Raw genomic sequence first — 12,930 nt, forward strand, 5'->3', positions numbered from 1 at the left:
GAAACATGGTAGCTCCAGGGGTGGGGGTGGGATGGGTGGAACCATGCATTGTATACTTTTGAGTTCTCAGAACTGTGAGGTCTTGGGTCTGTTTGGACATGAAACTATGAAACTATGAAACTGCAAATGGTAAGACTCTGGGATAGTAGAATTTGGGGACTGTGAGACTTTGTGATCATAAGACTGCAAGACAGTGGGACTCAGAGGATTAAGTTGGTTGTCCAGTGGTACATAATGATGGCAAGGGGCTGCCTCCTTTTGATGGGAATACAGGATCTTCTCATCAGAGCGCAGAGTACATGAGTTAAGGGATCCTGTAAAGGAGTCCAAGTTAACAAAATAAGACTTTTATCTGGAATTAGACAACCAAGATCAGTTTAAGAATATATCTTAAAATCACATAGAATGCAGGAGAGGACACCCCATCACCCTTAGTGTGAGTAAGGTACCATCAACAGTTCAGTTAGATTAAAAGATGCTGCAGACCCAGAGACTATATTCTGGGAGGTAGGCTGTAGCACACATGATTAAAGGGAATCCAGAGGAATGAGAGGCCCCACAGTTAGATTATAGAAAAACATAAAATGCCATCACTCCATCCAAACAATGCAAAACCACAGAACCATTACCCCCTGAAACTCCAACAAACTGTATAGCAAAATAGTATGGGCACAGGTGAATTTTAAAAAGAACTAAACTTCACGGGGAAGAGGCCTTCTTAAGTGAGCAAAGGAATGAGGAAATTTTATACCGGTGCCAGTTGCTAAAGTTGGCAGCAAGACATATGAAGAATAAGCCTGCCAAGTAAAGATATTCTTGTTTGGATGAAGAGAAAATGGCGAAACCTTTGAGAAACGTGTGAACTGAAATGTTGGAATTGGATCTTGAGGAATTTTCTCTCCACCAAGTCATCCTCTTACACATGGGTTTTGCTGCAGGTACAGCTGCAAAATAGGCAATGAGTTCTTCATAAGCCATTTTGAGATATATAAAAGTGATTATATCAATTGTTTAATGTCAGAGTTATTAGCCAATGCATTTTTTATGTGCAGCACAAATGTCAGATTGTTCAAGGTACCCTAAATTCATGAGTATTTTAAGGATACACCAAGGTTAAGCTTTGGATCTTTGAAGATGGATATCATTAAATAGATAAATCATTTGCATGGCATTCACTTTTGCCATTTGAGAAATCAATGGATCTTATTGGTTGGCTTTGAAGGACATTAATTAGCAAGCAGGGTTTATCTATGAATACTTGAGTCAGAAAAATAGGCTGATGATAACTCATAATGAAACAAGAGAATCACTGTGCAGGTGACATCCAGTCTTAAAGATCAGATATAATTTAGATGATGAAAAAGTTCTGTGGATGAAGAGTTATGATTGATGGTTGAATAACAATGTGAATATGCTTACTGTCACTGAACTATACATTTAAAATGGTTAAAATGATAAATTTATATTATGTATATTTTACTCTAATGGGGGAAAAATGGGTATGAGACTTTGTATTCCATCTGTAGAAAAATTTCTACTCCAGAAATCATCCAAATGAAGGCTAAGAGGCATAATTTTAGTGTACCCAATAGCTCCCATGCTATGTGTTCCTTTTCTTAAACTTCAGAAGGAAATGTGGAAACGAATTACATAAAAACCAGAACCTCCTATTACACCTCTTGTAAGAATTAACAAGGGAATAGTTGAAGAATGTAGGACTGTAGAAAAACCATAGGTTTTGGAATAAGACAATCCTGAACTGAATCTCAGATCAATTACTAACCAACTGGATAATTTGAAGACTTTTATGTCCTCTCCACTTTTTCTATCTCACCTTCACATTTTTTTTTTGTTTCATTTTGTTTTGTTTTTTAATCTGTAAAATTGTAATAATGGAAAGTGCTTAGAATAGTGACTGACCCCAATTAACACTAACAATTATTTTAAAAGAAGCCTTTTCTTCTAAGAGGAGATTTTCTGTTCTCTCTCATACCACAATAATTGAACATTAGGAATATCAAAACTTCATTGTGTTATTTACTTTGTAAAACTTTTAGATGTCAAGTCTTATGACTTGCTAGGATTGACTTATTGATAAAACTGGGGGATTTTAAAAGAATAATGTACAGTGTTTCTGAGGGATAAAAAAGCATATAATGAAGAATTTCCACCTGAGTCAGATTTCATTTGAAATATCTGAGAAATTGAGGATTTTCTCTGAAAGATTTGGTGGAATAACTTATGTGGATTTCCACTGATGTTCTTTGAGCTCTGGTACGTGAACGAAATGCCAGGTGTCACAGACCTCACTGGGCCTCCTCTTCTCTCTGCAGACCTTTGCAGGGAACATGAATGCTGACAGCGTGGTGCACCACAAGTTACTGCACTCAGTGAGAGCGCGGTTCGTTCGCTTTGTGCCCCTGGAATGGAATCCAAGTGGCAAGATCGGCATGAGAGTTGAGGTCTACGGTTGCTCCTATAGTAAGTACCCACATGGCCCACGAACACAAGTGTGCTTGTGAGCGGCACTGTCCGCATAGTACCAGGTTCTCCGCATTGAGAATAGCAATCTCAATTGTTTTCAAGTTCTTTCGGGACTTGAATAACCTATGAACATTTGAAAATGCAAAATTCAACTCAGAAAAGAGAGAAAACAAAAACAAAACCAAAACTCTTGTACTTAGACGTGAGGGAGCTTGGAAGTGTCAGATAATAATGACAACCAAAAAAAGATCAACATTAAGAGCTCTTGAAGTTTGAGCTGCCATTTGTACTTACAGTAAAAGAATAATTTAAGCGCAGTTCTTTCCCAGAAGGGAGGTGTATATTATGAAGTTATCCCCTTCCTCAGAGCCATGAGGGGGGAAAAGTTCTCTCAGTTCATTTTTCTCAAAGAGGAGGAGAAGGAACATTTCTACCCCTTGTAACTCATGGAATGCTTGTTTCCTAGAATTATGCTATTCATTCTTTCCTGTGTGCGTTTTTTTGTACTGAATTTAAAGGTAGAGCCCATCTTACATACAAGGAAGGTTGTAAACATGGGCAGAACTGGTAATTGCTCTAGAATAAGGTTGAAATTATATAAGAAAGACTTCCCTCCCTATAATTCTCCCCTGCAGGTTGTATTTAAATCTAAAATTGCATAATAAGAAACTGTTGTTCTGACTTACTAGTGACATCTCCTGCTTATATGCTATGAACTCTAATGAATAATCACGTTTGATCACTATCACATTAATATTATGTAAATTGTTTCAGCAGATTCCTAGTTTTGGTTATTAGGGATACCTAATAGGTTCCATGCTGGTACTGTTTTCCGTGGTATGATCAACTAAGTGCCTGCATCAGAATCATCTAGAATGCTTTTATTAAAATTAGTTTCAGGTGTACAAAACAACATAATAGTTAGACATTTACACTCCCTCACAAAGTGATAACCCACCCCCCCCAAGCTACTACCCCTCTGACACCTTACACAACTGTTACAATACCATCAACTATCTTCCTTATGCTACACTCCACCTCCTGTGACTATACATACACATATTTACATTTAGTTGACATACGGTATTATTCTACATCAGTTTCAGGTGTATAGCGCACTGGTCCAGCATCTACACAGTCTATGACGTGCTCCCCATGATAAGTCCAGTGCCCACCTGGCACCCTACCTAATCTTTACAACATTGTTGATTATATTCCCCATTCTGTATTTCATATCCCCATGACTATATTGTGTCTACTAATGCCCATCGATAGACGATTGGATAAAGAAATGTGGTACATTTATGCAATTCAGTATTACTCGGCTATAAAAAAGAATGAAATCTTACCATTTGCAACAACATGGATGGACCTAGAGAACATTATGCTAAGAGAAATAAGTCAGATGGAGAAAGAAAAATACCATACGATCTCACTTGTATGTGGAACCTAAAGAGCAGAATAAATGAGCAAACAAAACAGAAAAAGACTCAGAGATATAGAAAAACTAACAAACAAACAAAAAACTGTTGGTTGCTGGATTGCTTTTAAAAAACGCATTTCCCTAGCCTTATCTTATACATACTGGATTATGATTTATGGGGATAGGAACCTAGAAAACTGAATATTAACAAGCTCCCCAGGGAACATATGAACACAGAGTATTTATTAAAAGTGAAGCCCTACACAGAAGTGATTTACTTGTGAAACGGCTGTCTTTGTCTTGCACAAGACCTTCCAAATATGTTTGTTTTAGAACAGATGCACCAACAAACCATTAGGCCAAAAGAGACTGCCTTCTACTCTAGTACTTCCACGACAAAGCACATAACATCTACAAGGGTATATGCTTCAGACCCCGGGATCTCTGGGGCATTCCGATTCTCTTGTTACCTCTTCTGTCTTTTTAAAATTAATTATTTTTTAAATTTAATTATCATCAGTATACAACATTAGTTATATTACTTTCAGGTGTATAATAGAGTTATTTGGCATTTTTTTATATCTTGAAATGTCATCACCCCACTAATTCTAGTAATCATCTGTCACCGTGTAATCTAATCATAATATCGTCGACTATATCCCTCATCAACTTTTCATCTATCCCCACCCCCTCCCCTCTAGTAAGCATCCCTTTGGTCTCTGTTTCTATGAGTGTGATTTTGTTTTGTTTTATTTCTTCCCTTGTTTTGTTTTGTTTTTTAGATTCCACAAATAATTGAAACCATACGGTATTTGTCTTTCTCTGTCTGATTTATTTCACTTAGCGTATTACCCTCTAGGTCAATCCATGTTGTCATGAATGGCAATATATCATTCCTTTTAATTGCTGCATAATATTCCATTGTAAATTTAAGGCCCCGAACCATAAAACTCTTCGAAGAGCACATAGGTAGTAAACTATTTGATTTCAGTCTGAGTAATATATTTTTGGATATGTCCCCTCAAGCAAGGAAAACAAAAGCAAAAATAAGCAAATGAGACTTCATCAATCTAAAAAGCTTCTGTAAAGTGAGCAAAACCATCAACAAAACAGACAGCCTACTGAATGGGAGAATGCATTCATAAATTATATATCAGATAAGGATTTGATATCCAAAATCTGTAGGGAATTAGTAAAACTCAATAACAATAAGTAAGTAAATAAACATTCTGATCAAAAAATGGTCAGAGTACATTCAAATACATTTCTCTGAAGAAGATATACAGATGAGCAAGAGGCATATGAAAAGATACTCACCATCACTAATTATCAGGGAAATGAAAATCAAAACCTCAAAGAGATACCACCTCATGCAAGTCAGAATGGCTATCATCAAAAAGTCAACAAATTACTTGTGTTGACCAGGATGTGGACAAAAGGGAACCCTTGTGTACTATTGGTGGGATTGCAAATTGGTGCAGCCACTATGGAAAACTGTGTGGAGGTTCTGCCAAAAACTAAAAATAGATATACCATATGACTCAGCAATTCTACTTTTGGTATTTATTTGAAGAAAATTGGAACACTAATTCAAAAAGATATATGCTACCCCATGTTCATTGCAGCATTCATTTTTTTTTTTAATTTATTGGGGTGACAAGTGTTAGTAAAATTACATCGATTTCAGGTGTACAATTCTGTATTACATCATCTATAAATCCCATTGTGTGTTCACCACCCAGAGTCAGTTCTCCTTCCATCACCATATATTTGATCCCCCTTACCCTCATCTCCCACCCCTCTCCCTCCTTACCCTCTGGTAACCACTAAACTATTGTCTGTGTCTATGAGTTTTTCTTTCTCATTTGTTTGTCTTGTTATTTTGTTCTTTTTGGTTTATATACCACATATCAGTGAAATCTTATGTTTATCTGCTTGTTCTGTCTGACTTATTTCGCTTAGCATCATACTCTCAAGATCCCTCCATGTTGTCACAAATGTTCCTATATCATCTTTTCTTACCACCGAATAGTATTCCATTATGTATATATACCACAACTTCTTTATCCATTCATCTATCGAAGGACATTTTGGTAGTTTCTTGGCCATGTCTTGGCCACCGTAAACAAAGCTGCAATGAGCATTGGACCACATGTGTTTTTATGTACAAACGTCTTCAGATTTTTTGGGTAGATACCCAGGAGAGGGACTGTTGGGTCATATGGTAATTCTATTCATAATCTTTTCAGGAACCTCCACACTGCCTTCCATAACAGCCATTGCAGCATTCTTTACAATAGCCAAGAGGTGTTATCTCGTCTCTTGATGTCAGTTGTCACTACTGTGAGGTTAATTTTTAAGTGAAGCATGGACTTTCATGCTGAAATAAAAAACAACAACAACAACTAAAGAACATTATTTATATTATTACTTCAACCATCTACTTTGTTATAATAATTCTGTTATTCTTTAACATGTCCTCATATTTCATTTTCATTTTCTCTCAGTCCAGTCTGTTGTCCTTGTTTTTCATGCCATTGTTCTTGTGCTGGGAAGACTCATAGCATCAAGTTAAATAACCGACTGTAGGGTTGTGTGAGACCTTAGAGAGACCTGTTTAACTTTTTCTGATGATGGATCCCTGTGAGAATCTGATGGCATCAAGGGACCCTCTCTTGATAAGTGTGCCCACAATGACTTGCAAACTTTTCTACAATATGAGGAGGTTCAAGGATCTGCTAAAGCCTAATTCTTGTACTAAAAGCTTCTGACTTTGAGATAGTTCAGTCTTACATAAACTCCTCACCAGGTAGGGCTCCCATCTAATGAGTGCACCCTCTAAGAGGATAAATTACCTTCATGTAAATAGTCCTAGTGATGGGAAGTTAACCACGTTTGGGAGCTCTGAGACACAGAATGTCCTTCTTTGTGATGATCCTCAAGCTGACACTCTATAATCTTTGATCACTAGTCCTCCTGTGTTGTGGTGTTTTTTCCCCCTTGGACCGAAAAACAAAAACAAACAAACAAACAAACAAAAAGGTCTTGCACTATCTATCTAAACCCAACACCTTAGCACATCCTCTAGATCCAACACTCCCCTTCAACATCTTCATAGTCCCTTTTTTACTGGGTTATTCTTGTCATTTTTGTAAGCATAGAATTATGCTGTATAATCTGTCAAACAAAACAAGAGCAACAAAAGCCCTGTGGCCCTATTTAGCAGCTCTCTCTCCTTCACTCTCCCCTCCTCTTCAAAGAAAAACTTCTTTCCAAAACTTGTCTTTAGTTACTGTATCAATCTGCTCACCTCCCTTCACACTGCAACTGATTTCATTGGTATTTAGACATGTGGTAGTCAGTTTAATGTGTCAATTTAGCTAAGCTCTAGTCCCCAGTTACTCAACCAAACAATAATCTAGGTGTTACTGTGGTGCAATTAAGGTCTACAATCAATTGGCCTTAAGTACAGGAGATCGTGCTCCATAACGTGGGTGACTTAGTCAGTGGAAAGGTTTTAAGATCAGAACTGAGGTTTCCCTGAGGAAGAAGAAATCCCACCTGTCACTGCAACTGCCATTTCTGCCCAATAGTTTTTCGCCTGCTTCTCCTGATTACCTGCCTAACAGATGGTTTTCAGACTTGCCTAGCGATTCCTTACCAATATTGCAATAAATATCCCTCCCTCCCTAGGTTATAAAGACTGATCAATTGAGCAGTTTTTGGCCAAAGATTGTATGCTGGTGAACCAAGTAAATAATGGACATGGGTCCTGCTACATCACTGAATTGGTGATATAAAGACGCATAATTACAGATGTCAATATAGCATTGTATAAAATAATCTTTTGTAGATATACAAATGAAAAACAGATAAGGAAAGGAGATGAATCATTCTGTGTTGTGATTAATGGCAATTCTTTTCTTGGAGGTAGTATGTTTCCTATTGGTGGCATCTTTTCCATCATTGAATTAGTGACTGTCATATGAAATGCCACACCATCATCACCATCCCTTTCTCCCACTGTCATTTAGTATGTACAATATGGCATAATACACTCTCCAAAACTCATTACAATCTTTTAAGATAGTAATTACTATTCTTATGTACTGTAAAAATAGGAAACTGAAATTTATAAAGATGAAGTGACTTTTAGATTAGTAAAGTAATTTGTATCCTGAGGCAAATATTTCTCCTGAATTCTAAAAATATATATTTGTTTCTCTCATTGATATCATAATTTGGCTATGTCATAATTGGCTCCAATTTAACACATCCCTGAGGGAACACTTAATCCATTTGTGCCCTCCAACCACAATCTGTATGTTCTTCCTGTGGTCTTCCTTATCTCAATAGATATTAGATTTGTGCAAAAGTAATTGTGGTTTGAAGATTAAAAATAATTGCAAAGACCAATCTAACATGACCAGTTGCCCAAACCAGGTGTGATAATCTTTCTTGAATTTATTTTGTCTCCCTTACTTCCCACAGTAAATCCATTAGCAAGTACTATCGGTATTACTTTCAAAAATCATGACAAAAATATACATCTATTTATTTTCATCTTCACATTCACCAGCCTAGTTCAGTTACATCTTCTATCACTTGAATTTTTAACTCAACAGCCCACTTTCACTCTTTTCTTTTAGTCCATCAGTTCTGCTACAGCCAGAGGATTATCATTAAATAAAGACTTGAGACACATTCTGCTGAAAACCTTTCAATGGCTTCTGAAGTTATGAACAAAACCAAAGTCTTGTGTTAAAAGAACAGGCCCTGTAAGATCTGGTCTCTGCCTACTTCACTGGCCTTGGCATCTAGCAATGTCCCCTCCCTATCTGAGCTTGAGCCCTACTGGCCTTCCTTTCTGTCCTCTATCATGTCATGCTTTTTCCTCTCTCCTGGCCTTGTATATGCCAATCCCTCTGACTACAATATCTCTCCTCCTTTTGCCTTCTTTGGTTTAACTCTTAATCAATCTCAGCTTTATCATAAAAAAATTCAGAGATATTCCTGAGGTATGTAGTTATTGCCATTTTATTATTCATATATTTGGTCTTTTTTCCCCCTTGTTCCTCTTCTTAAAGAAGTCCCTTTAAAAATTTTTATAATATTGATTTGGTGTTGATGAACTCCTTTAGCTTTTTCTTATCTGGGAAACTCTTTATCTGTTCTTCAATTCTAAATGATAGTTTTGCTGGGTAGACTTATCTTGGTTGTAGGTCCCTACTTTTTATCACTTTGAATATTTCATGCTAATCTCTTCTGACCTGAAAAATCCTATTGAGAAATCAGCTGACAGTCTTATGGGAGCTCCCTTGTAGGTAACTAACTGCTTTTCTCTTTCTGTTTTTATGATTCTCTCTTTGTCTTTAACCTTTGGAATTTTAATTATGAGGTGTCTTGGTGTGGGCCTTTTTGGATTCATCTTGTTGGGGACTCTCCGCACTTTCTGAACTTGTATGTTTATTTCCTTCACTAGGTTTGCTAACTTTTCTATCATTATTTCTTCAAATATGTTTCAGTCCCGTGCTCTCTCTTCTCCTTCTGGTGCTTCTATGATGCAAATGTTGTTATGCTTGATGTTGTCTCAGAGGCCCTTTAAACTACCCTCATTATATATATATATATATATATATATATATATATATATTTTTTTTTTTTTTTTTTTTTTTTTTTTTCTTTTTGGTGTTATGACTGGGTGTTTTCTGCTACCTTGTCTTCCAAATTGCTGATTCAGTCCTTTGGTTCATCCAGTTTACTTTGACTTCCTCTGATGCATTCTTTATTTCAGTTATTATACTCTTCATTTCTGACTGGTTTTTCATGTCATTTGTATGTTTTCTATGTGCATTTGTATGTTTCCTATCTTTGTTAAAGTTCTCGTTGAGTTCATCTACTTTTCTCCTAAGTTCATTGAGCATCCTTATAGACAGTGTTTTGAACTCTGCATCGAGTAGATTGCTTGTCTTAATTTTGTTTATTTCTTTTCCTGGTGCTTTGTTCTGATCTTTCATTTAGGACATGTTTCTTTGTTTTCTCATTTTGGCTGATTATCTGTGTTTGTTTATATTTATTAGGCACACCTGCTCCATCTCAAAGTCTTGGTAGAGTGACCATATTTAGTAGGGGTCTTGTGGGGCTCATTGACACACTTTCCCTGGCCACCTGAGCTGGGTATTCCTGCTGCATCTGTTATGTGAGTTATATGTGTCCTCCTATTGTAGTGATTTTGATTGCTGTTGGCATGCCAATGAGCAATATTGATGCTCAGACTTATTCGTTGTGAAGACTGGCTGTAACTACAGTGGAGAACCTGTTGTGCAGGGACTCACCCCAGGGACCAGGATTCACTTTATCAGGGTTCTGGTTCCTGCCCCGTCTGCCATCTGAGTGTGTCATTTGTAGAATAGTTGGGTGGTGCCCTGGTGTGGTTCAAAGCTGGACACCAGGTGTGTTGATTCTTTGGCCTTAGGGAGGGGCTCTGGTGCAGGCCAAGGTCAGCTGATGCCTGACCGATGGACACCTGATATGAGGTACAAAGTGATCTGCAGATGGTGTCAGTTGTGCTGGACTGGGAGGAGCCTGGGAGATGCTAAGCTGCAAAATGAGGCTGGCTGCCACTAATGTGGGGTTGGGGCAACTCAGAGAGAGTTACAGGTCACACTGAAGCCAGACACTGCTTGTTTGGGGTTTGGGAACTTTTGAGAGATTTTGTTTTGTTTTATTTTATTTTATTTTATTTTGTTTTGTTTTGTTTTGTTTTATTTTGTTTTATTTTTTAAACACAATTTCCACATTTTTTTTTCCCATTGGGGAAGGGGAACAGGACTTTATTGGGGAACAGTGTGTACTTACAGGACTTTTTTTTCTTCAAGTCAAGTTGTTGTCCTTTCTATCTTAGCTGTGGAGGACACAGCTCAGCTCCAGGTCCAGTTGCCATTGCCAGTTGCAGGGTGCACAGCCCACCATCCCTTGCGGGAGTCGAACTAGGAACCTTGTGGTTGAGAGGACGCACTCCAACTAACTGAGCCATCCGGGAGGCAGCTCAGCTCAAGGTGCTGTGTTCAATCTTAGTTTCAGGGTGCGGAGCTCACCATCCCTTGCGGGACTCCAGGAATTGAACTGGCAGCTTTGTGGCTGAGAGCCTACTGGCCCGTGTGGGAATCGAACTGGCAGCCGGAGTTAGGAGCATGGAGCTCTAACCACCTGAGCCACTGGGCCGGCCCTTTTGAGAGATTTAGACAAGTCTTCAGCATGAGCCAAGATAGGCTGTGTGTTTGGAAAAGCCACTGGAAGGAGCTTGGGTGGGCCCACAAGGTGCATGGGGCGGGGTCTCAGGGAACCACTTAGGTAAGGTGCATGGTGTTAGCCAGCCTGACGGAGACTCAGACTTGGAGGCTGCCTGTGTCTGCAGGCTGGGTGGGAAGAGGGCTCAATAAAGGAAAAATGGCACCTATCAGCACTTTTAGTTCTGGAGAGAGCTGCCCCTCCATCCCTTGCCCTGAAGCCAGATAATTCAGTTCCTCTCTGTATGTCCCTGGTGTCTTTTGTGCTGTTGCCCCAGTGCTGGAATCAGAGCAAGTGTCTGTCAGCAAGTAGATCCATACACAGGCCCTTTAAGAGGAACACCTGGGACCCTGTAGCTCTCCATCTCACTCAGCCTCAATCCCTGCTGGATTTCATAGCCAGAAGTTTGAGGAACTTCTCTTCCCAGCCCTGGAGCCCTGGGCTGGAGATCCTGGTATGGGGCTGTGACCACTCACTTTTCAGGTGGGGAAATTGCTGCCAAGATGTCCCTCTCTTTCTTAACTATCACGCGTGGGTGTGGAGTCTGCTCATTCCTTGTTTCTGTCCCTCCTATCAGTCTCAATGTGGCTTCTTTATATCCTTAATTATAGGACTTCTGCTCAGCTAGTTTTCAGGTGGTTCTCCTCATAGCATTTTGTAGCTGAAAAAACCACCAACATCCTTAATTGGATGTTGCAATTCCTTAATTGTATTAATGAGGAAATTGAGGTCTAGACATGTTTTTAAATTGAGTTAATGAAATAATGAAATCTGTCTATTCTTCTTTCTTTTAGTTCATATAGAAATATCCAAAAATTCCCTTCTGTGAAGAGACAAATATACATATGTATGTGCAGAAAAGATTCAAATTAAATTAAAAAATACTTGATGTCCTATTTTAGGTCAACTTTTCTGAAAGATTGAGGAGCTGAAAAGTCCTTCAATAGACAAACAGCACTCCTCAATAGCCCCTTTCTGCGATGCTTTGGAGAGATAGAAATCAATAAAACAATCCTTGCCCTGTAGGAACTCAAAGATTGTTAGCAGCTGCAAAAAGCAGATAGATAAATTCTTATAGTGGAGGTTGAGGATACCAAGTCTTATGTAAGCCTAGCAGAAGAGGAGGGGAAAATCCAGAACTATTCTTCCTGATGGATTAATGTGTGTGATTTTGACTGACTATATGGCTCTGATTCCCAGGACCCATATGCTAATGGTGGTGATTTTAAAGGAAACCTTAAAGAACATAACCTAATAGTCAGATTAACTACTTTATGCAGCAGTGGGTTTCCACACAATGTCAAGGCCTTACATTTTGTTTTACATTTACCTCCTGTTGAAATGGTCACTGGAGTGATTTACTGTTATTTCCCCACTGGCCTCCAGCAATAAGTTCTGTAGTTTGTGCCCAGGTAGAATCTTTAACAAATAATTTTCAATTTCCCCCAAACACAAAACCATGGTAAATCTTTTTGTCAGAAAAAAATAGTAACCAGTTTTAGGGAGGAAAACAGCAAATCATTTCCCTCATTCTGACACTGCTACTTATATGCCTCTCACTGTGAAAACACTGTTTCAGGGGGCACTTGTGTGTTGTGGCTGACAGCCGTTTGAGCAGGAAGCAGTTCATAATTGTGTTACGCTATTTTTACAGCAAGGGTGGGATGCTCTATGTCAGCCTTTGCCTGGACCATTCTTTCTGTGAGCTCCTGAATAGATTCATGAAACATTAC

General features: G+C 38.5%; 1 protein-coding gene across 4 annotated transcripts in view; it reads left to right on the plus strand.

Annotated features, from left to right (window-relative positions):
- Nucleotides 1-12,930, plus strand: part of CNTNAP5 (contactin associated protein family member 5) — an 800,511-nt gene that overhangs the window by 342,638 nt on the left and 444,943 nt on the right. For all 4 annotated transcript variants that reach the window (XM_081051146.1, XM_081051149.1, XM_081051147.1 and 1 more), the window contains exon 4: nucleotides 2,334-2,481. In XM_081051146.1, coding sequence (XP_080907272.1) covers nucleotides 2,334-2,481 — 148 coding nt within the window. The remainder of the gene's footprint in view (nucleotides 1-2,333; nucleotides 2,482-12,930) is intronic.

This window comes from Rhinolophus hipposideros (assembly GCF_964194185.1).
Source record: "Rhinolophus hipposideros genome assembly, chromosome: 6".
Taxonomy (NCBI): domain Eukaryota; kingdom Metazoa; phylum Chordata; class Mammalia; order Chiroptera; family Rhinolophidae; genus Rhinolophus; species Rhinolophus hipposideros.